Source organism: Fistularia commersonii, chromosome 32, assembly GCF_037954325.1.
Source record: "Fistularia commersonii isolate RoL2024-O1a breed Wild chromosome 32, RoL_Fcom_v1.0, whole genome shotgun sequence".
Lineage (NCBI taxonomy): Eukaryota > Metazoa > Chordata > Actinopteri > Syngnathiformes > Fistulariidae > Fistularia > Fistularia commersonii.
The window spans coordinates 8,767,791-8,793,348 of NC_141315.1; the positions used below are offsets into that span (position 1 = coordinate 8,767,791).

At 42.1% G+C, this 25,558-nt stretch overlaps 1 protein-coding gene across 1 annotated transcript; it reads right to left on the reverse strand.

The window, feature by feature from the left end:
- Positions 1 to 607: 607 nt before the first annotated feature.
- On the reverse strand, positions 608 to 25,287 carry arhgap27 (Rho GTPase activating protein 27). Its single transcript, XM_086139509.1, has 19 exons — positions 24,547 to 25,287; positions 15,710 to 15,916; positions 11,261 to 11,734; positions 10,056 to 10,295; positions 9,078 to 9,158; positions 8,643 to 8,762; positions 7,218 to 7,304; positions 7,066 to 7,128; positions 6,390 to 6,457; positions 6,221 to 6,308; positions 5,882 to 5,983; positions 5,126 to 5,224; positions 4,204 to 4,294; positions 3,985 to 4,116; positions 3,059 to 3,157; positions 2,897 to 2,974; positions 2,194 to 2,325; positions 1,951 to 2,056; positions 608 to 1,582 (listed from the first exon to the last, which is right to left on the reverse strand). Exons 1-19 carry the CDS (start codon positions 25,195 to 25,197, stop codon positions 1,405 to 1,407), a joined length of 3,096 nt encoding a protein of 1,031 aa, XP_085995635.1. The 5' UTR covers positions 25,198 to 25,287; the 3' UTR covers positions 608 to 1,404.
- Between the last annotated feature and the right edge of the window lie 271 nt (positions 25,288 to 25,558).

Consider the following 25,558-nt stretch of genomic DNA (forward strand, 5'->3'; position numbering starts at 1 on the left):
AATATTGAAGCTAGGAAATCGTTAATTTCCTTATAATTTCATTAGAAGTTTATACATTAAAATAATTAATTTGGCGCTACGTTTATGGAACAAAACGTTCGGCATCAACGACCACACGTTTAGTTTGTCCAACCCACAATTGATCTCATCAGCGTACGAAATTAAAAGGTCAATAGTTTGTTACAAAAAAACACACAAAGAAAACGCTTTGTCACTATTTTGTATTTTTGCAGAATAAAATAAATATGGGTCGTTAGAACCATTCATATTAACTCAATAATGCACTTTATATAATTTACAGCTGGCGAGGACAATTCGTTTGTCTTCCCACTCCATGCTTTTGTGTCTTACATTTTTATTGTTAAATGTAATCATGTTAAAAATCGTATTTTGAAATTAGATTTGAGATTTGTAAATTATGCTCATATAGGTTGGAACAGTACTTGTTCTCTGTTGTAATTTATCCATTTTGGCGCTAGATGTCACCGAAACTACATTGATGGGTAAGAAAAACCCTTTGAATTTCAATAAGACGTTCATTCAAAAAGATCTTTTTTCATATTCATCAAAGGTGGAAATGAACATGTGCAAAACATTTTTTTACAAAGTTATTTTTATTATGGAATAGCTTTTTCAACACCTTACAGCATAAATATGCCATCTATTTCTATGTACAGGAAATATAGCTCTAGAATTCACGTCCGTTTCACAATCAGAGTCATTTTTTTCCTGACAACTTTGTCGCTAATTTATATTTCTAGGTTATTATCATACAGTTTCTTGAAATACAACATCATACATATATTTCTACATTACAATAAAAACCACGGTTGGAAATGAGACAGCATAGAGAAGAAAATGAACAGCATTAGAATACAGTCTCAGTTACGTGTGATTTTTAATGTCATTAAAATTTGTAAAAAATAAAGATGGAAGCAATAATTGACCAAGTTTTAAAGAGGGGATTAATGCGTCTGCCTATGTTTGGCTTGAGTTCTATGACACTGCTGCTATGCACTTATGACAAAGCAAAATAAACAGCGAAAAAGAGACACATAAAACAAAGCAGACAAATAAAATCTCAAAAAAAGTGACTTGTGAGCGAAAGCCAACTGGTTTCAGGGAGTAAGAGCAATTATTCTTCCGTCCAAGCGAATCTTAAAGGTTCTTCTCCAATATTTTAATACTGTCAAAGATAATTTTAACATTGCACTCGCTCTGCTGATGAGTTCCAGAAAAATCTGCGGTTAAAACATGCAACAAAGACTACTTGAACTTGAACAGAGCAAAGTAATAAACCTTTTTAGCTTATTATTTTTAAAGGGGGGGTTGCATTTCAATGTCACGTTTCGAACGGCGTTTTGCACCGATTGGCGTTCCGTCATCGGAGGCCCGCCGACTGTTTTAGCTGGAATGGAAAAAGCGCTCGTATTCATTGAGGATTATCTCCACTATCTGGTTCTGAAAGACCATGTACATGGTGATGTTGGCCGACTCGATCTCGGGCCGGAGCAACGTGGGTCCAAACACGATGGCCACGTTCTGCACTGTCATGCGATTGTCGTCCCCGTATTGGATGACCCTGCGAGGAAAAGCAAAACGTGAGAAACGGTTTCGCTCTTTTTGTGTCCGGAGGCTTTCGTCACACCTGCGCTTTGCAGGTGCGGGTGTTAGAAAACCTTCCGGTGAATCCAGGATGCCTAATCCAGAGTCAGCGTTTCAATAAAAAGCTGATTTGCTTCGCTTGATGCAAATAAAACAACGTCCAGGATCAGCCTTGAACGTTCTGGGCCCACAGACTGAAAGCCACACTTGCAGTTTCACTCTTTGACCGGCTAGCTCTTCATGTACCAAGCACTCTTAATACATATAATACATATGTATACATACATATATACATATAAATACATATACAAATATACGTTATCTCCAAAATTCATGTTAGCGTACCTGCGTAAATGCCCAAAAAGAAGTTTCATGGTGTCATGATTCGGCGGAGGAAGTGACCTGACCAGCTCGTGGATACGACACACTTTTGTGTTGTAATCGGGAATTCCTAGGACAATAAGAGGGCTGGTTGTTATAAATATAGTTTTAATGTAAATTTAATCACCACAATTGTCATTCAAATATCAGTATTTAATGTATTTGTCATCAAGGACTGACACAGACAAGAACAAAAATCCATCTTACTAATGGCTGAGATGAATCTATTAAAGTGACTAAAAGGAAAAAGAGGCTCTTGAAGCTCCCGGAAAAATAATTTCAGCGCCCCGGTGATGACGTGCACGTCCTCCCACTGTCCATCCTCCAGGTCCAGCTCCTCTGCAAAGACGAGACAGTTTTTTTTGTTTTTTTTTTTATTGATTTAAATGTTTTTTTTTTCCTTATTTTATTATGTTTTTTTTCCTTATTTTATTATGTTTTTTTTTTATTATTTATTTATTTTTATTTTTATTTTATTTTAATTTTTTTTTATTTTTTTAATTTTTTTTAGGACAAGACGGGTGCCCTGAGCGTTAGTGCACAGTAGGCGGGACCGGAGTCAGAGCTCCACCACTCACGTGTTTATGTGATTGGGTTTATTACATAACAGCACAGAAAGTTTATTTATCTGTTTCTTCTGCAGAGGACTCTCTCATAATACTTTGATGAATATAAATATCTGATGAATGGAAAAAAATCAGCGGATAATTCAATTTATCTCATTTAATTTGGCGTGGCAACCTTTAAAATAATTACTTGACATTTAATGCTAATTTTATGACATTTATTTGGACCATAACTTGATGTTTTTTGAGAAAAGAGACTGATTGCAAGCAGGAATTTCCCGTGGTTTCGAGAAGAATAACAAACCACGATGCAGCGACGGATATACATATCCTGTTTTGTTTACCGTGATCCGCCTTGAAGCGCAGTTTTTGAATGATAGCGAGGTTGCCGCTCACTCTGTAGAGCCCATCGATGTCCAGGCCTGCAGACCAAACACAGGGAGATCCCCTCCTCAGTCGACTTTCGCAGCGAGAAGAGAAAACACTCGAGAGAAAGTATGACTGACCTCTGTTTTCCACGGCGCGGACACATTTTTCAACAAAGCTGGGAACCGTGGTCCTTTCTTGTGCGCACAGCGTGGACAGATGGCAGCCAAACACGTTGTCTGCGGGTGGAGAAACACAGCATGAGGAAAACAAATACAAGAAAAGACATGGGAAATAAATGTGCCTTTTAATAGTTTCACTAATAGAACACAACAAGCAGTGCATTAAGTGAAAAACCACAAACGAAGGGATAAAAACAGTGTTGGGAGGACATGCAAACGCAGATATGTAAACAATAACAAATCTTTAGATACAGCTTGTCTCAGTCACCATGCGAGAAAATCATGATATACACTACTCAAAAAAATAAAGGGAACACTTAAAAAACACATCCTAGATCTAAATGAATGAAATATCCTAATGAAATACTTTGCTCTTTACACAGTTGAATGTGCTGACAACAAAATCACACAAAAATGATCAATGGAAATCAATTGTATCAACCCATGGAGGTCTGGATTAGGAATCACACTCAAAATTAAAGTGTAAAAACAAACTCCAGGCTGATCCAACTTTGATGTAATGTCCTTAAAACAAGTCAAAATGAATCTGTTGCTTCCTGAGTGGACACTATGATTTCACAGAACTGTGATTGACTTGGAGTTACACTGTGTTGTTCAAGTGTTCCCTTTATTTTTTTGAGCAGTATATTTATGGTATAAATGCAGAGCAAGCGTACCTACAATTTACACAATATATGTACAGTAATTATATAAATATATATTAACCTTTTTTTTTTTTTTCTTAATTTTCTCTGTATTTTTCTTTATTTTTCTTTCTTTATTTTTTTCATTTTTATTTATTTTATTATTTATTTCTATTTATTTTTTATTTATTTTTATTTATTTATTGAATCAAGGTTTTTCCTGATTGTGATTCCGATCACCTCGAATGTATCCTTTCTCCTTGACGGACTGAAGCGTCGGGCGTTTCATCAGGAACTTCATCAGCTTGGTTCGAACCCTCTTCTGGTCGGTCTCCCCCCCCCCTCCCGTGCTGTTGACGCTCGGCCGAGACGCTGAAAGAAACACGGCGGATTTTCAAGTTCACGTGACCTACAGGATACACGTCACATCTGTATGAGGGGGGCGGTTAAGCGGTTCACCTCTCCGTTTATCTGCTAGCTTCTCCTCTCGATCCGTGATCTTGTCATACAAGTCCCCGTCCTCCTCCTCCGAATGGTGGTCCTGGTACTCCTGACAAACGAACGGCGTTTTGAACACAACAACTAGGCCGCTCGTTCCTTTATATTAAAATTAGCAATTCACCTTGAGTGGGTGTGTGTGTGTTCTGGGTGACGCTAAGGGGAAGTTGTGGATCCACGGCGATGAAAGATAACCTAAGAAAGTGTGTGTGAAGCTATAAATACATATACGTCTATTCTCATTTGTCCGCACCAAGTTGCGATGTCTTAGATCATTTTTAAGGTTTTAATTCCTCTTTTTGGGAAATTCCTTCTCTGCAATGAACCCATCATGGATGAACGGTGAGCAGTAGGTTGGTGTCCATCGGAGTTCGGCGTCTCGCTCAGCAACACTTCGACACACTCGGAGGACGTCCAAACTACGGCCCGCGGGCCAACTGGTGGTCCCTTTTAAGCAAATTCTAAAAATATAATTGAATATGTCCCTTGCAGTTAAATCTCTTCACACCATATTACTATGTTGTGCATTTTTTGTGTTCCCTTTGAAGAGATTGATGTTATGGTGAGCTATTTCATGACTTTCTGGTTTTCAGTGAAACTGTTGTTTCACTGCAGATTACATTCACCCCTTTGGTAACAAAATAAATGAAAATCCATTAAAAGAAACCTCTGATGATTTTCACTCCAGCCATATTCAATTAAAAAGCATAGTTAACTAACATTTTATCGATTTTGTTATTCTAACACAATAGAAGTGAAATGGCTCGGTCATTTTTATATTTTTTTTTCTGTATGCGAAAAAAGTTTGGACACTCCTGTTCTACGTCCTGTGCGAAAGGCGCTGTCTCCGATCAGGTCGGGGGATCCGAAACGTTGGACTCACCATCTGCCGAATGGTGTCCACTAAGACTTTGTGCCAGTCGTTGATGATGCTCTCCGTGTCGTACTGGATCAGGAACTCGACGCCGTTCTTAGCTTTTAACTGCAGGACGAAATCAGAAGGCGGGGGGAGACGCTTCAATCACATGGAGTTTAAGCCGTGACCTTTTTGTGGTCCGTTTTGCTTTTTTATCCGGCCCACCACAAATATTTTCTTTGAATATTTTCAATCAATATTGAATTTTGAAACTCCTTATTTTTTTTCCTTTTTGTTTAATTTTGTATGGATGATTGCATACAAAATAAAATCGGTACATTTATATGATCATTGACGATTTTAAGTTGAAATAAAATGCCAAAAAAATGTAAATATTTAGATTTCAATTTTCATTTCCTTCAATTTCCATGATACCTAGTTGGCGCGCGCATAAAAATTGAAAATTACAAGTGGCCCGCCAGACAAAATACTTGCCCACCCCTTGTGTGAATAAAAAAATGAACGTAAATTTACGCAGAAGGCAATTTACTGAAAGCTCCTTTTTCGGCGAATTATATTGCAACACCTTCTGTTTTCATTGTAGTTGCTGATTTACAACGTAAATTAGATTATTGTGTTTCTAATTTTTACATTGTTTGAAGACAAATGCATTTTTGAGTATAAAACTAGTTGTAGAAAATGCGCTCGTTGGAAGAAACTTCTAATGCATCCTTAAAGGGGCAGCTCATAGATGATGTTGACAATGTAAACAAAAACACACACCTCCAAAACATTCTTCTTGCTGGATTTGTCCTTTGAGGCCCAGCCAATCACGGCTCCCCGCAGGTCCACCGTCACCTCCGGGACGATCTGATTGGTTTTGCTCTGCGCGAAGGAACACAAAGCCGCTCAGCAAACTGACCGTACAGCATTCCAGAATCTAAAGATGAGGGCACGTCTTCGCCATCGCACGATATTCACACGCGTTGACGCATTTAAGGCGTACGGAAAAACAATCTGCAGCTTTCACTCCTTCACGGAAAGCAGTGCATGGAGACATGTTTTTTTTTTTTGTTTAGTTTTTAAGTACACTCTTTAGTCGGAACGGATGGTTAGCCGTACCAAAGCGCCGGGCGCTGCGGATTTTGGGTCCTTGTGGAACGTCAACACGCCTCCGTGAAGAACCGTCCACGTCAGGGCCCAGTTCTTCCTGAAACCGACACGGAAATAAAATAAAACCAAACAAAAACGATATTAACTAAAAAAAAAAACCTTCGGAGAGGAGACTGACCTGACTTTCTTGCCGTTCTCAGACACCTTGGTTTTGTTGAGAATTCCCGCTTTCTCTAAGTTCTGCACCTGAAAATGAGCCAAAGCGGCGGCGGCGGCGGCGGGTCAGTTTCTGTGCAAGGCGGCGATTGTCGGGTCGGGTGCGACGGAAAAGGACGTGATGGCAGAACGAACACAGGGGCGAGAGAATAATTAACATTATGATATATTCCTTTTTTTGATTCCCTGCTCTGCGCTGGAATATTTTCACCCAATACAGATAAGAGCGTGAAATGTTGTTTGCAAATAGGGATAAACCCACCTCTTCTTTTCCAATATCATTTCACATAATTCACAAATTATAATTTGTGAAAAATTTGTGAAAATTCTCCAAAAATCAAATTATTGGCAACAATCGCAACTCCATGTAAAGGCACAAGTAACGGAGTTAAAACTAAATTGGAAAATTTACCCCATAAGAATGTTGAGATGTAAATAAATGGCCATTCGTCGGGTTTTACGGTTTCGGAAACATTTGAAATCCGCGAAAATACACAACGAATGTGACGTATGTGACATTTGATGAAGGAGATGAAAGTTTCCTGGAGATGTTTGACATCACACCTTTCGCCCGTCATAGATAGACGCGGCTATCTATGTTTCGGGCTCCGGGTGAGCGCCGGAGCTAAAACACCCACGTTATAGCGCAGCCACCTGGAGGTCAGATAATAGGGATTTCTCCAGGGTCGAAACCCAAACGCCTTGAGGGACAGACAAAGAGAACCCTTGTGATACGCCAGCGGGTCACGGGACCGATCGTTGCCGCTTCGGTTTCGGAAACGTCGCTCACGTTGTGCTGCGCCTCCGGAGAGTTCCCCGTGCTGGAGCTGTCGCTGCTGTAGTCCGACGTGTTCCTCCTGTGGGTCGGGACGAACCTCTGAGCGACAGACAGCGGAGAAAGACAAGGGTTACGTTTAAAATGACGATTCTATCATCATTTTTTACATCTTTACATTACATTACATTGCATTTGGCAGACGCTTTTATCCAAAGCGACTTACAATAGAGGACATAGGGACTGCAAATACACTTGCATCTTGGGATGCTTTTACACGCAGTATCCTGCGGTGTAACTATGAACTTGGTTCATTATCAAATCACTAACAGGGTGAACAGAACAAGAGCATTCGATTGAAAATAAGCTTATTTTGTGCATTTTCACTTTTTCTGTCGCAAGACGTCTTTCTCACAGCGTCAGATCAACAAGATACAAAAAGTAGCGGAAATAAACTGTCTGCAGATGTTCCCTTTTCCGCCTGGTTTTTTGATCATTTTTTTCTTTAAATAATTCAAAAAAAGGCTTCTCGGGATGAATCATCTTTTAACTTCAGACTCCGGCGGCCTTGTGAAAGTTCAAGAGTCCAAGTTGTCAATGTAAAATCAACAGTGAGAATTGCATTTCCTGCTAGAACTGCCGTGCCGCGCTTCCTCGCCAGGAAATTATCATTATTATATAAGAATAGATAGATAGATAGATAGATAGATAGATAGATAGATAGATAGATAGATAGATAGATAGATAGATAGATAGATAGATAGATAGATAGATAGATAGATAGATAGATAGATAGTTTTATTTTATCTACTTTATTAGCATCATAGATAGATGATAGATAGATGATAGATAGATAGATAGATAGATGATAGATAGATAGATAGATAGATAGATAGATAGATAGATAGATAGATAGATAGATAGATAGATAGATAGATAGATAGATAGATAGATAGATAGATAGATAGATAGATAGATGGATAGATAGATAGATAGTTTTATTTTATCTACTTTATTAGCATCATAGCAGTCGGACATGTCAAAAAAGGTAAAAAAAAAATGTAAATGCAAAAAACAAAGACACCATAAGAAACCGCAGCAGTGCAGCAAACCAGACCGGCGGATACTTCTTCAGTGATTAGAATTGAATTGTCAAACCTTATCGTCCGATTTAGGATTAAGGAAGGAAATTATCTTTGACTAGGCGTAAAAGCAACACTCGGACACAATGCGACAACCTCCAGCGGCGCACCGAGGGGTTAATAATGCAGAAGCGCCGGCTGTCGAGCAGACAGTCGCCGCCACTCTGACGACTTCGGCTGAAACAGAAAAGCTTTCGACACGCCTGCGAGGCTGTTCATGTGCGTGCAGGCCTGGGAGCGTGTCTGTCTGTCTGTGTGTGTGTGTGTGTGTGTGTGTGTGTGTGTGTGATCGGTCTACCCCTTCGTCCATGGTCAGGTTGAACTGCGTCGACCCCGCGTGTCTCCAGTTCTTGACGACGCCAACGCCATCTGCTTCCACGCCGTTCTCCGTCCTGGACGGGCCCGTCGCCGCGGGGGCCTGGAGGGACCCAAACACACCGTTTTAGTTTCATTTTTATGGAGAATTGGGATTATTTTTAAATTCAGGAATGGATGAGCCACTTGTCAAACAACACTGCGTTTAATATTTCATTTTTTTTTTAAATATATTTAAACAATCTGTATGTCAGTTCAAGACGGCGAGACATCTTTAATTCTCTTGAAGACTGAAATTCATGTTTTCATCCACTTATATAATTCCAAGCATGCGTCGGGTAACACAACAGCACTTAAATAAGACTTGTGACAAAGTGCTTTCCACAGGGGAATGAACAAAATGTCCAAAGTGTTTTACCTCCGGCAGGTTCCACTCGGACTTGGAGCCGTCTCTCAGGTAGTAGTAGGTTTGACCCTGATCGTCCACCGACTTGACCCACTGTTGGATAACACAACATTACCGCTGTTCATATTACATATTACATATTACATATTACATCCACATAGCAAACAACTGGGGACACCCGGATCCGTGCACCGAGATACATCAGGCGTTTTAATTGAACCCGTCCGGCAGGTCTGGGATGTCTTTGTGTTATTTACCAAATGAACAAATGAGATTTCTGTGGCGGTTCTCAGTCATCGGCGTCACGGTGAATTCTCGTCAAAATCTTCTTGTCTTGGAAACCGGACTCGTCGAAGAAGCCTCTCGGATGACGGGTGAAATGTCTCGAGTCCGGTTGCCGAGACAAGACGATTTTGACAAGAGAACGAATGGGATTTCATTCGTGCAGGTTATATTTACTGAGCCGGTTTGAAATGGACGGTGGTTAGCAGAGCTCGACATTTATTCGTTCGTTATCTACACCGCTCATCCTGCACTCGGTGTCGGATGAAGCCTATCCCAGCTGTCGTTGGGCGATCACAGACCCGCATGTAGCCGTACAACCCTCTCATTTACGATAACTGGGCAATTTCGGGTCTCCTATGTGTTTTTGGACTGCGGGGGAAAACCGGAGAACCTGAAGGAAACCCATGCAGACACTGGGAGAGCATGGAGACTCCACACAGAAAGGCCCCTTGTCGAAATAAAACCTTTTTGCCGCGAGGGGAACTGGCTAACTGCCGTGTTTGTGTATATTCTTCATTGCAGTTGTAGTCAACTGAAGAGACGTGTTTCAAAATTTGTTATGTAAAATGTACATGTAGAGGATGTTGTCCTCAAGGCTACTTTTCTTTTTTTGGGCTAGTGCAAACCCGCAAACCTTGGGCAAGTGTTGAAACTACCCGGTCGGTTTCGTTGCGACATCGTGAATTTGGGCTGAAGTGAAACTACCTGATCGGGAGTGTTTTCACTAGTGAACACCCAAGTGCCGTTGGCTTCCACGTTGAGGTTCCAGCCGGCGGGGGTGCTGCGGTCCAGGTTGGCTCTGGGGATGATGGTCCGGGTAACATGGCTGAGGGTGTACTCCTTGGGCAGGGTCGGGGGACCTGTGGCGAGCAGGTCGTCGAAGCGCTCCGGTTGCTCGGCGGACGCGTCGTCGCCGCAAGGGTAGTCCTCCTCAGGTAGAGGAGGCTGGGGATCACAAAAATAGAAGTGCTCTGTGACTGTAACAAGCAAGCAAACGTCCACGTCCCAAATTGTCAAACTGTCAGGGTTAGGGATGATCTCCGTAGTCCTGGGTTAGCTTCAGGCTGAGAATCGACGCAATAATCCATAGACGCGGCGCCCCGGAGTTCTGCTTTTGTTGTAAATGGTTTGTTCGAAGTATTCCGCGCCGTGACCTGGATACGGAGCTTTTTACAGAAGTGGAACAGACCGTTGCCTGACTTTGCTCAATAACCGGCAGCTCTGCATGAAAGTAGAATTTATTCTCGCCCTGATAATCTTATTTTCACCGGCTCGAAGAAGTTACTTGGCGGGAGCGGGGCGAGGGGGCGGGGGGGTTACCTGAGTTGAAACAGCTTGAAACCGTCAAACACCGGGGTTTTCAGCGTCTGACGCTGTGAGCCTCGACTCAGACAAAGTTTACTAACTCAGTGTTCCAAGTGCCTGGATGCCATCATCATTATAATATTAGATTCCAAAGAAAAACAACAGCGGCGCCAAGGTAAGCTAATATCACAATTTGACATAACTGCAGACTAACCAAATAAAGGAAAAGAATAAGGTCAGACCTGCGGTATTCATGAACTTAGGTCTCTGGGAAAGTATCAGAAACAGTAATCCTCCAAAACGGGATCTATCTAGATAAAGCTGTTTAATTCTTTGACGCTTACATTCACGAAAACTTTGAAAACCTTGTTTTTTTATGGGTATATTTCTTGTCTGGGAGTCTGGGAGACTCCAAAAAACACCCATTCAGAATAAGGACAAATGTCTTCCAGCATTGAGGACACCCCTAGGGATAATATTGCACTGCCGCTGTCTGCTATGTAGGTGCAGAAGATTTAATTCCATTTAAAGCAGACCGCATTTACAGATGTCCCCTGGGTTAAGCTAAAAGTGGGAGCTAAGTAGAGCAGCCAGGCCGTCCTTACCGGCCCGTCCTCGTGAAATCTGTGCACGCTCATGGGCTCCATCAGCGGGGGGTACGGGCTCAGCTGCTCCGGAGGCTCCCAGGACGTTTCCCCAGACATCGGGTTGTAGAAGTAGAGGCGACCGCTGATCTCATCCACTAGCTGCTCCCAGTCCGAGGTCCACGCGGTGGGGGAGGCGGTGGACTGCGAGCAGGCCGGAGACTGAGGAGGCGAGGAGAAACAAGGCTCTTCTGCCAGGAGCGACTCGGGGTCCCCCGGGTTGTCGATGAAGGGGTTATCCCAGGTGGTGTGTCCCGTGGCGGGGTGATAATAGTACTCCTGTCCACTTTCCTGGTCAACATGCACCTCCCATTCTTCCGGGTCAAGACAGGAAGGGGAGTAGGACAAGGGAGCCGAGGGGGGAGACTCCGAGACGCTTTGGCGAAGCTGTGTCACATTGACGTAAACGGCCGACCGCAGGCCGTCATTCTCCACCTGTGAAAGGATCATAAAATGCAGATGAAGAAGCCGAATTTGAGACACTCCTTCCCCGTTGCTTGTTTCCATTCCGATGCAACTACACTCGGCAATATTTAAGAACCGAAAATTGCGATTTCAACTCCGCTTCTTTACCCGGTTGGTAAAATTGTCCTGCCGAGTTCATCTTGCGGTAATGAATATGTGTGTACTGGGAGATTTCGGTAGATTTGATCATTTTCTTAAACATTAGCCAAGCCTAGCCAAAGCTCCAGGAGAAGCTTGTCTCAAGAAGCCCTCCTTCGGGATCAAGGTAAGGAAGTTGGCATTTCCTTGTTTACTATACCGGCGCTGCCCAAGTGCAACGCTTTGAAGGCATCAAGACAAGTTGAAGAGACAAATCCAACAAAAAACATGTTTAACTACATAATGTTTTTCAGCCTAATGGTCCCCGAACGGAGCACGGACCCCCTACTGTATTGATTGTGTTTTAAACCAATATGGGCCTAATACCATGTATAATGTATAATGTTACTAGGGGTTCAAGCCTGAGCTATTGGCTATTGAAGTTTTTATTTGTAAAAAGGTAGATTGTGTAGGGTGGCTGCGCCAACGCCATTTATAAACACACCTTGTCCGATACCAATGCCAATACCAACATCATCAGTCAACTGCGTGATAGTCGTGCAGGCAAACGGTTCAGTTTGACGTTTTTATTCTCAGCGAAAATGATGGATGAAGAGTTTGCGCCACGGCCGAGTATAAACATACCCGTTCTCTTGCATGCATTACTGAGATATTAAAACAATGGACAGTTTTCTGTTGTTTTTCTGAGACATCTGGCAAATTTGTCGTGAAAAAATAGAACGAAAACCATTTTAAAAATATGTTCCTGCTGCAGACCCCGAAGGGTGGGGTCGCGAACCCCCCGTTGTAGACCTCTTACCTAATGTGATCATGAAGATACTTGGAAACCAGTGGAGAGCCATTGAAATGAAATTATTATATCACAAGCTAATTCAATTCAAGCCGGGTACAGACACAAGCAAGAGGGCTGTTATAATTGGACGACTGGCCGGGTAACGTGGACGTGGATGACTGGAAGTCAGAGCTGTGTGGACTTGTTGTGCCTTTCAAGGGTAGATCCAGTTCTCTGCATGCATTCATGGGTTCACACTCACGAGAAGCTCGCTCTGTTTTCACATGTGACAGGTATCTATATTCTGTTGTGACACGCAGAAGGCGTGTCTTTTGTTTGCGATGGAGCATTTTCCACATTGCCTTGTTGCAAATGTAGTTTTACTTAATTATCTGTCAACCTTTTTCAATTTAGACACATTTTGTTTTGAGGTTATCCTGGTTTGCACCATTCTACAGCCCGTAATAGCAATATAGCAATGATGACAGGGGTGTCAAAAACACAGTGGGCCAAAATTCAAAACCGCGGGCCAACATTGATATTTTATGAAAAAAATAATAATAATAAAAAAATGAACCCAAACAAGTTTTGCTTAAAAACAAAATATGGAACAAGCATAGCTTAATTCTATACAGTATATAACTTAATATTGCACACATGCAAAATCCTATTTTTTGGCTATGTAGCAGGGTGCCAGTATTAGCATAAGGTCGCTATGACAATTGTACACAGAGGAGAGGGCGTTTATGGGTGCTGTTGTGATTTTCGTACCAAAACACCAGCAGAAAATTCTGGGATTTGTAGAATTAGCGGTACATGCACTGTAGATTATACTCTAATAGTCATTTGGTATGGCTTTGCGGGCCAAATATTATTACAGTGCGGCCCAAATTTGGCCCACGGGCCAGAGTTTGACACCTATGACTTAGGAGGTTAGCCATCTGCACCGCCCAAACAGTAGAGGAAGCAATGTTTTGTCTTAAAAAAAAAAAAAAACACCTATAGTTTCCTTTTCACAGCAATGAACTCTCTCTCTCTATTCAACTCTATCACAAAAACTCTGCAACACTTCTCAAAGCCGTCTCAAATTGAACTCAGATGTCAAATTGGACTCAGATGTCTAATGTCTGAGTCGGTATCGGTAATCTCCAGCCGATCGAGTGTTGGTCTTTGGGCGTAAACAAAACATTCACCTCCGACCCAAACACACAGGCAGAGGAGTCACGGGAGCGAAAATCGGTTTTGTTTTCGCGCTGCGAAGCATCTGCCGTCGTTCCATCGGAAGGATGCCGATGAATTTCCTTTCATGGAAAGACTTCCACATGATTTGAATTACTGCATGGTAGGAATATGACATGCAAATGGGCCCAGTGAGCACAACACATTTGTTTGAAGAACTGGCGTAAGAGCGAGCCTGCGATGAAAGGCCGCCTCTGTCCTCTACACTAATGACGCCGTGACGCAACGACCAAATGTCACCGTCGCTCTCGAAATGACAAAACAAAACGACAACAAATTCTTAAGCCGCCTTGTTCTCACCTGTTTCCTACCGATATCACTTTTCTTCACGATGAGACCCGTCGGGTACCGGATTCTCTCCGACGCCGTCATGGTGGCACGAATACAAAGAGCCCGTGCAGCTTGTCTACCTACCTCTTGGTTCTCTGCTCGCCTCATGCTCTATATTTACCAGGATGTGAGACCTGTGTGCGCTTCCATCCTGCGGGCAGGGCTGAAACACACCACTACGTTTATAAAAAAAAAAAAAAAACATCTAACACCGATGAAGGAGAGCATTTCTGATGATAAACTTGCTGATAAACTGGCTTTATGTGCCAATTTTGGCGCTGTCGCTTTGCCACAACTTTGCTCCGCTATCGATCTCGCACGTCCACGAGGTGATCAATACAGACAGCCAGACAAGTGACCCTGAAAGAAATTGATCCCGAACAGGGGGTTGGAGAGAGGAAATGAAATAGGTGCGTAATCGATCAGCCGAAGCTGCTGCGTTGGGATTTCGAAAGAAGCCGCTAAAATTGGGCCGACGTGCAGAGACAGTCAAACTGCATCAATATACTGATAAAAATATAAACATCAACAAGTGCTAGGATGTATATCAGGAATGACCGTGATGGAAATACCCTTGAAAACAATGATAAAACCTTCTCATTGATTTTGGGGGGGGGAGTCTTCTTGCTTATTATTAGCTAATGGCTTGCTAATATCCACTTCAGTCGTGCGTTATTTTGAAAACAATTTCCCGAGTGCAACAAAGCGACCAGCAAACCAAAAAAAAAAAAAAAAAAAAAAAAAGTAGAACCAACTTTTGACTGCCTGCAAATTCACTTTGCAAAGTCATATCACCATTTAAGATGTGTAGTTTGCACCGTCCGCCTGCATTTGTATGATATGATCAGCGATAATCTGATAAGATGCGAAACAATACTGTATAACACGTGCTGGCTGGATTTAAAGGAACAACACTTTACGCTGTTATTCTTTCACACACATATTTAAAAAAAATAACAATCCAACAGTCACGACGCAACAAACCGTTGTGACGGATAGAAGCAGATGGACTGTAATTGAAAGCACGATGATTTCAATGAGACACAAGCACAAGCTTTATTATAGCTAAATATTCTGATACAGGGATCGGTCGATTCCCCCGCTAAATAATTGAAATTCTTGAATGTTTAAGATAAAGCACCGAAAAGCAAAAAAAAAAAAGTTAACTAAATCACATGTTTTCTTTTTTTTTTTTTTGAGAACTTAAATCACCTCTCGGAGTGCAAAGTTTTGCCAAATCAAAATGAAAGCGGTATATTTCATTGCGACACTTTTCTCTGGAGGGAGGCGCGGTAGATTACGGCAAGATTTCAACACTGCAAAAAAAAAAAAAAAAAAAACGTCAAACCCCTGACTTTTCATCCGTAGCTTTTCAACACAAAGAGACACTTAACTTTGCAAACTAAAGCAAACAATGCCAAACTTCATGGCTGACGGTCATTTCAACAGAAACATTGTTGACAAAAATAAGACCAAAAAATATGGAGAAGGTAGCGAGCACCTACCTGAGGAGCCACCGGCAGACCCAAGCCCTGCTTGGGCCGGTGACTCGGCCAAACCCTGGCGTACATGTCCACCATGTTTATATCGTCTAATTCGCCGCAGCCATTTGTCTTAAAAAGGTCCCCGGACTGTCCCCCCCCCACCGTCAGACGTTTGTCCACATTCTGCCGGCTGGTGTCGAGGCAGGAGGCAAACCCGAATTCATGAACACGCCGTCACGCACACATCCTCTCGCAGCAGCTGTGACATTTGCAGCTCAGACAGAAAAGGAGAACTGTGAGCTCTGTTACAATAACAGCAGGAAGGGACTGCGCGGGCGCACACACACACACACACACACACAGATAGACCCACACACACACACACACACACACACATACACATGCATGAATTCCTGTGCAAAAGATAGGGGATAGAGGGTAACTGTCTGGGAGCCAAAAAGCAGAAAGAGACAATGAAAACAGGACAGAGACCAGAGTTAGGTAGAAAGGGAGGAACTCTTTTAGCCCCAAACTTACAAAAGAGGAAATGATGCAGGGAGGAAAAAAAAAAAAAAGCATAAAGTTGAAAACCGTTTTTCACGACAAACAATGTGCCAGATAACTTTGTTTCATAGATAATTTGAATTTCAGAACAGGTTGCATCATTGAGATACACAGCAACGTACAGGATCGTCTCAGGAAATTCAAATATTGCGATAAAGTTCTTCATCTTCTGTAATGCAATTACAAAAAGAAAAAAGTCACACATTCTGGATTCATTACAAATCAACTGAAATATTGCAAGCCTTTTATGACTTTAATATTTCTGATTATGGCTTACATCTAACTCAAAAATACGATCTCAAAATATTAGAATATCATGAAAAAGTAATTTTGTTTTTTTAAATGTTGTATGTTATATTTTACCCTCTACTTATAGGCCACTCTGACAGTTGTGTGTGTGTGTGTGTGTGTGTGTAATAACTGACAGCAAAGAGCTGCTTCTCTGATGAGACATTATATTGTTGAGACTCCACGAGGGCTGAATTCTTGAAAGAGGAAGTCTGGTTTGAGGGCCAAGTGCACAATCTTGACTTCCTCCTCCACATGACAATATTAGCACAATGCTACGGGTTCATTTAACCCTCCTCTTGTGTTAGGGTCGCCAGCGACCCGTTTTAGTTTTTAAATGCATAAAATAATCACTTAAAATTTTTTTATTGCATCAAGGCTTCTTGACTTTGTCAGGAACCTTGATGTCAACAAAATTCAACAAAAACATTTTTTTTTCACTGCATTATAAAATGCTCTAGTTAAAATTATGTCCTTTGTAGTGTTAGGGTCAGTTTCGACCCGGGTATAAAAATAAGATTACAAATCAATAATTATAGCCAAAATTTAAATCATAAATGCATTGTCAGCCAACACGATGACAGCCACCTCCTCCCCCAATCATGTGAGCTTCTGGGGATGCTCATTTGTCCAGTATTGCTCCAAAAGACAAAACAAACAAAGATGAGCATGTCCAGTCACGTCCTTGACATGACCGCTGGACTGCAGGGTCACAATATCACTTGTGACATGTTTTTTTTACCACCTATGACTTTGGACAAGAACTTCCCAAGAGGAAACTTACCATGGTGGGCACAGTGTGGAAAAATAAACCTGAGTTGCCTGCTGAAATCGTGCAGGTGAAAGACTGGGTTCCACTTTCCTCCAAGTTTGCTTTTACAGACACCACCACTGTTGTCTCATATTGTCCAAAAAGAAGACAGAATGTGATACTTCTGTCTACTCCTCACAAAGCTGCAGTTGTGTCATCAGGAAGCCCACAATAATCCTTTACTATAATAAAAACAAAGGAGGAGTGGACAACCTGGACAAGCTGACAGCCACCTACACTTGCCAGCGAATGACCAGAAGATGGCCAATGATATTTTGTGTTATGACCTGTCCTGTGTTTCAGAGTGTTCATTTTAAAGTCCTATTGCTGACATTTTTTTGTTTCTTTGCATTTTCTTGAAGAAAATATATATGGGTCGAAAATGACCCATAACACTATAGATGTTACTATAGTTAAACATTTTAAAATGAAAAAAATAAATCAACAAATTCATTTCAGAGATGTGTTCTATACCCCTTACCAATATTCTGGTAACACAACATCCTTTAATTTATTTATATTATTCTCTTGAGGTTGATTTTTCTGTTTTTTATTGAAATCGAGAAGTATACCAATAACAATAAAAAGGCCCAGAGAACCACAACAAAAAATTTTAAATCAAATATTTTCATGGATAAGGAAGCATAACAAGGTAACCAAGAGATGAGAAAAAGAATTGGAATTTAAGTTTTTATTTTTAGTGTATTTTAAAGCTGATTTAAGGCACGGGTCGAAACCGACCCGTTAACACCGGGGATGCTACCAGAAACCTAACACAGGAGGAGGGTTAAAGTCTTTCATTTTTAGATTCGGGGGAGGGAAAGGAGTCGCAATATATACGCTCGCCGATGAAGTTGCTGATGATGCAGTGAGTCCATTCTTCCAGGAACATCCCAGACATTCTTCCCTGAAGTGCCAGAACAGACATTTGTTTTCCACAGAAATGTGCTTAAGCAATAAAGATTTCTAGAGAAAATTTAGTCATCCAAGAGAAACCCTGTTCATAGTGTGTATATATAGATATATATACATATATATATATATATATATTTAAATATATATTCTCAAGTGCCCATCATTCAAGAGGAAAGAACTGGTTCCCACAGTTGCACTTTTTATTTCTTTTTTCATAACTTTATTTGTAAATAGACTCTATGCAATTGATGGCTCCTACACTTTTCACTGTATATTTTCTTCAGTTTAACAAATATAAACAAAGTCATTTTCTCCTATTTGTCTATTTGCTGTTTATCTAATTCGATTTTTTTCTTGGATCGTGATTTTGAGCTTGTTTTCCCCCTTTTTTTTTGCATCCAAATTGGTTCCTTTATTCTTTCCTTTCTCATTTTTTATTATTCTTTCTTATTCTTTCCTTTATTCTGATCTTTTAAAATGATGCTGCTTTGGCTCTTGACTGAGCTGCTATGACTTGTGTATTATTTAGCACCTCTTTCTATAAACTTAAATCTAAATCTATTGGTAAGACCTGCTTCATAACAACAACAACAACAACAACAACAACAATAATCATAATAATAATAAAAATAATAATAATAATAAAAATACTACTACTACGACTACCAATAATAATAATAATAATAATAATAATAATAATAATAGTAACAACAACAATAATAATTACAATAATTATAATAAAAATAATAATAACAATTATAGTAATGATAATAATTTGTCTTTTGATAATGAACTGTAGGATAACAAAACTGCACAACAATATCAGTCATAAACTAAGTTCATCAGCTGTGTAAACTATGTTGGGAGGCATTATTTGGTATTATAAAAACATAAACAAAGGCCAGTCAACTCTGTGCCCTCAGCTATGCATGAAGCAGCAGTCTGTTTGATTACTTAACCACATTAGCAGTCGTCCAATCAAACAACGGCGAGCCAAATTGGGGCCCAAATCACGCCACAAAGCACACAGTCCGGCTATTGAATGGATGCGGCTCCTCCCCCCGGCTCTTACATCACACCGCTCACGGCCCAGAATCCAGGAAAAACTCCATAAACGCTCCATGTGGAAGTCATCAGCGTCTTATCGTGTTCTTATCTTTGCACTTCGGGGCCGAGACTCGCGTGCAAACAAACACACCAACCGGCGAAAAAAAAAGGAGGAAAAGGGAAAAAATAAATTAAAAAAAAAAAAGCACTGCTGGAATGACTTGTTCATGACGGATTCCTCCCAGTTGTAGTTCATAGGTGACGTGTTGTCAGCGAATGAGGAAGAGGAGGGGTTGGGCGTTTAATACCAGCTGCCGTCTGAGGAAACACAGCCAAGTGAAATGGAGCCCCCCCAAACCCGCCATCCCCTTTTCACAAAGATGACACTTTGACATTTATCTGCTGGAGGTGGTGGCGGGAGGAGGAGGAGGAGGAGGAGGGGGTGCATATCGACACACGGTGAGCAAACACGGCGAAAGCTGATCCGTCCCGGGCCGAAGCTGGGATTTGTTTTTTGTTTTTTTTTTTGTCCCTGTGAGATTTCAATGCGGCTCAGATGACAAAAAGGTAACCGATCCTTTTTGAAATCTTTGCAAACATTATTTTTGAAAAGTTCTCCTAGTAGTAAGGGAAGTTTGAATCCCTCGCACAACACTTGGTGAGGAACCAGCTGAGGATTCCTGCGGATGTGTCGTTCTCCGAATCATCCACGAGTGTTTTTATTCCTAATACGGCCCCGTATCATATCAGTGTTCTTAAAATCCCCCAAAACAAACAAATTCAATGTAGCCTCCTGTGCTAAACACATGACCAAATTCACAGGAGACCTTTTGTTAACGGCCAACGACTTAAAGACGCGAAGGAATGCCCTGGAAATGAACAGACCTTATCAAAAAATCAGCAATTTAGTGCCGAAGAATGTAGAAAAAACAACAATATCAAGCTGAGAAGCGATTACACCAGCATGAGAAAAGGAGCGGAGTAACACTCCGGCCCGGATTCCTTTTTATCGATATGTTTGTGCATCTGGTGCGCTCATGAGTCATCCACAGGCGTTGAAACCAAAATAAAAAAAAAAATAGAAAGTCCTCTGTCAACTATTGTGTGATGACATATGAGCCTGTGCAGCTCGACCGGCAGGCACGGCGGGGAATCCATATTCCTCCCGCTGCGAGAAATGCAAACCTGCCGCTTCCACCTACTTTCAACAGAGGAATCAAGAGCCTGAGAATAAAATTAGGTTTCAAGACTTGTATTCGGGTCGAGAGCGATCGCAAAAGACGACTAACTAATGTAACACACACACACACACACCAGCAGATCCTGCACAACGGCTAATTAACTCTGCGTTCCACGCCGTCTGATTTCATCGTAGAAACTCGTGGCGGGGAAAAAAAAACAAAAAACAAAACAACGGCGTCTTTTTTTCGTTATCTGAAGACAACACGCACCTGTTCCCACCCGAGACCCGATGACACACGCTCTCACACTACCTGTCGGAGCAGTTTCTCCGCATTTGATTTCATCTGTCGCACGGAGGCGACGGCGTGTCGGGAAAGCGCCGGGCCTCGGGGGTCTGGGCTTGTTTTTTTTGGAAGGGGGACGGCGGAAGATCAATGGGACATCGGACCTCTCGTCTCGGCTAAGTAATAAATCAATCGGACAAATTATCAGCGGAGGGGAGTTTCTGTGAGACAATCGCGACGGCTCTACATTTGTGTCGTTTATCACCGCGAAACAAAAGAGGTGTTCGTACCCTTCCGGTTTCGGATCCCCTCTGGATCCCACATCCACTTACCACACTTCATATCCCAGATGAATCCAAAGAACGGCCGACATAACCTCGATACGGAGTGGCCTACATTTGAGCTAATTGCAAGTTCTGCTCACACACACACACATATACACACACACACTGAATGCATGGTAGGGTTGGCACTAAAAGCTCCAAAGCCCTGCTTGCTGGGAGTCAGGCCAGACCCCCCCCTCACGTCACCATGGAGATGGACCTTCATTGTGGGGGTAAGAATTAAAACACTTGAGGGGTCCTGGCACGTTTACAGTCCAGTAAAGAAAAAAGAAAAAGTGTAGAGCTCATTCATGCCTCCCGGGGAAAAAAAAAAAAAGGGGGGACATAGAAAGGCACAAATGATAGAGAGTTATTTAAAATGCAGGAATTTACACGGAAACTACGATCGGACACACGAGGAAAGGCCGAGAAGCGATCCAGGTGTGCGACAGGTGCGACCGAAACAACTGAACTCACCCGGGGCAGGTCATTCACGGCCGGCGTGCTGCATCCCAGCGTGTGTGTGTGTGTGTGTGTGTGTGAGCTGGCTGTTCCCCCCGCCGTGCCGCGTTCACGGCTCCCGGGATCGAAGCGGCCGCAGGCCCGAGGGGGGGGAAGGCAGGTAGCAGCTGGAGGTTAGTCAGGGAGTGGCCAACGTGGCTTTTCACGTTTAACTCCTTCCTCTCCTGAGAAGGGAGACACCCAGCTGACACAACCTGTTCCCCGGGGCCGGTCTTTGGGAGACACTCCTGCACCAACGCCCTGCGCCTGTTCCTCCTTCTTCTTCCCCCCCTTAAAAACACTTCGCCTGAGAGCTGTCAATCAGGAAACAAAAAGCAACCCCCCCCAAACAAAAAAAGAAAAAGAAAAAACCACGCAAGGCTTTGCGAGTGAGTCCGGGACAGGACAGGGTCTGAATCAGCTGCTTCCACTACAGGACACTGCCTACCCAACACCACACACACACACACACACACACACACACACGCATACTCGCATATGCACACACCCCTGAACCCCCCAACCCTGTCCCTGCGCTGAAACAGCCTTTCACATGTTGATGAGCTGGCACAGATCCTGCAGGGCCCGGGGCCCGACATTGTCCCCGTTCGGACCTTCACTGCAACGAAGGGGTTAACACACACACACACACACACACACACACACACACACATACACACACTCACACTGTCCTGGTCATTGTTTTGGTCACTGCTTTGACTGTATAATCATTTAGGGTCCAATTTTCTTGTCTCTTTTTATTTCTAAAATCAAACAGTGAACTTTTAAATTCACCTCCTGCCTTCGAGGACTAATTTGATTACTTTAATCCATAGCTAATGTTAATCCTGCAGATAACGAATGCTGTAATCTCATCCCGATACTTATTGATTAACTTTCAAAACATGCCACGTTTTAAGTGTTTTGCTAAAACACACACACACAAAATCCTATTTTACAAAATATTTCGCATCGCATTGTTGAATATATATTTTGGTTGCACTTCAATATTCAAAATACTGATATAATCGGAATTATTCTCAATTTGTCTGCGCTACATTTACACTTTTTTGTGTAAGACAGATATAGTTTCCAGATTCCAGCTCCTTTCACATGAACATACTACAGTGATAATAAAAAATTGTTTGTTTATTCCACACCCTTAACCCTTTCAAATGCAAAACTCATCTCTAATTGAGTTTGTATTTTGGAAATATAAATCCAACTTTCGAGGACATTGACTTCGACCTCCTGCTCAGTTATTTTCTGCTACATGAAAAACGGGCAGATGACTCCAATTAAACCGACCCAGAAGAAACGAAAAAGCGGTGACATAAAATCCCCCCACAAAGATGTCTTTATCAGCTTTAAAGCGAGAGGAGCTGAGGGAATTTGAAGTAGTTTGTTTTTTGTTTTTAAAAAAAGGTGGCCTCTCCGGGGGGCCACCGAGATTCCCTCGGTGTATTTCCACTTTGCTAACGGTCGTACATTTTTACCGGATTGAATTTATTCTCCATCCAGTTTCGACAAAGGTGGATAATATCTAGTTTGTGGTTGATGCAGTTTTTTTTTCCCCCCTTTCATTCCAAGTTGCATCATTTATCTCTCCTCAACTCCACATGGTGTTTGCAAGATCAACTACATTAATTGGACTTGTTTACTTTTGTGATTAAACATTAGCAAACAAGTATAATTAAATGATGCATATCACTAGCTATGCAATATATGTAGCATAACACAATCACAACCCAATTATAGTTCATGCATATGCTAACATTGAAAAAAAAAAGGTTTTTTTCCCCATATATCTGTATAACATGCTTCACATCCTATGTGAAAAATATAATTACAATATCAAAGCATGCATTCATCAGTTCATTATCAAAACCACTTATCCTGCAGTCGGGGTTCCTGAGTTCATGCAAATTCGGGTTTTGGGGTGAAGAACATGCAAACTCCACACACAGAAAGGCTTCCAGTTGGAATCCAACCAGCGACCTTTTTGCCGTTATTGAATTCCACTAAAAGATGCAGATTATGTTCAACTTTGGGTTGAACTTTGGACTCCAAGAAGTCAGTCGCATCTGTAAAGCGACAGAAACCCCATCGCTTTATCACAGACATTTATAATCTTGTGTTTTCTTTTCCGGTCCTTTCAGAGAACGGGACGAACAAAAAGAAAACTTGTAACACTTGAAACTTAAAAGTAATGAGGTACTTCGGCCCTCCAGATGAAGGTAAGAGAGTAGAAAGTATAATATTTCCCTTCAAGTGAACTGGAAGTATAAATGGGCATAAACATAACATGACTGTGGTACGTAGTTGATATCAGCATTTGGAAAATTTGGAAAAAAATAAAGATAAGAGCTCCATCAGAAGGATTCTCCCCGGCCAAAAGTGCATTTTTTTTATCTTTCAAGATGTTTTGACGACGGCTACGGCTGGTCCCGTGACCCCGGCCACCCCTGGCATACCCACCAGCTGAGATACATTTCTTATCTTTTCCCCCAAAAAAAAAAAAAAAAAAAAAAAAACTCTGTTTTTCCTCAATCTTTGCAACACTGACTCACCCTGGATCTCCCACGTGAGAATATTTTTACAGAAACGGACAATAAACACGGCGATCACGTTACACAATCTTTAATTTCATTTTACTAATAATGTAACCCTTTGACTGCTCCGGCGGCGGGACGGATATGTCCCTTTAAATCTCCCCTAAAGGTGTATCTCCTTGCCAATGTTAAATGTCCTGTAGAATTCTGTTACGTAATAAATGTCTCATAGTTCACAGTTTAGCTGTGTTTAGCAGGGATCGTGGCCCGTCTTTGCCCGGTAAATGATAAAACTGTTCCCCCTAGTGGCTGGAAAACAAAATTCACGCACTTGTCGGTATCCGTTTCAAGGGTGAATCGCAGAAATGAAACTACAGAATGAGTGCCTTACCTGCTCGTCTGCAGTCGCATCTGTTGCAGAAGTTTGACTTAAATGCTGCACCTTGAGCTCCAGAGCGTCACTTGGATAAATGGTATCTTGCGGCTCATTTGAGTTTTTTTCCTCTGGAATTGTGTCCCAAGTTTCGGAATTAAGGGAAGGAGGAGGAGGAGGGAATCCCTTGTCCTCGAAGTCCGAAAAAACGTCCTCGCCTTTTTCATCGGTCACTAATATTTTCGGCGGCGGCTCCGCTTTACTGTCTTCGGATGACGCCGGATGAGCTTTTGCCTGACGTCGCTCTGGGTCGTGCTCCGATTCGAACCCGTCGGTCGAAACCTGCGTCCGAAAATGTAAATCCACAGTTTGCGCGGAGCGACCGGGTCTGTTCTCGCCGAAAGCAAAAGCATCGTCTCTCGCTAGTACGCTAGCTGCTTCACCGTTCCCCGTAGCCGAATCCATCTGAGAGTCTTTGGAGGACGACGGGAGTTCCTTCATGTACTTTGCCGGGGCATAAAACGGCGAGGTGTGTCGGTCTTTGCGAATGCGCCACCAGTGTTCGTTGGTCTTCGAGATGAGAAGGTAAACCTCATCGGGCTTGATGGAAACTAGGCGGCCGTTCCTGGTGGAATACTGATATTCATACTGTACCGATACGCGCTCCATGTTCTGGTGAGGCCTCCGGGTCGTCACGGATACGGAGTCAACATGCTGGAGACGAAAGAGCGACAAAAAGCGAAGTCAGTTAGACCCAAAATGTAAAAAAAAAAAAAAATCCAGTTCACTTGAGTCTTTCACTTCCACTGATAAGTTCTGTTTTTGACCCCGATTGCTCGGATCACATCAACGCACAGCAGGTGTTCATCTGAGTTGAATTGAACAGGGGATTAAAAAGTAAAGGTAAAAGTCTGTCTGTTCACAGGAAGTTGTTTCCATCTGCAGCAGAACAAATTAACCATTCGCAAAGTCAAAGATCAGCGGCAGGCATACAAATGTTTAGCCACAACACAGGAAGCCTGCCAAAGCA

Bases quoted from the DNA above. Each gene is read 5' to 3' on its own strand.
- arhgap27 (XM_086139509.1), bottom strand. From the start codon at position 25,197: ATGGAGCGCGTATCGGTACAGTATGAATATCAGTATTCCACCAGGAAC. The intron at 10,296-11,260 runs GTAAGGACGGCC...TGTGATCCCCAG, and splicing joins GATTTCACGAGGACGGGCCG to CCTCCTCTACCTGAGGAGGA. The intron at 4,295-5,125 runs GTGAGTCCAACG...TTCGTTTGTCAG, and splicing joins TGGACACCATTCGGCAGATG to GAGTACCAGGACCACCATTC.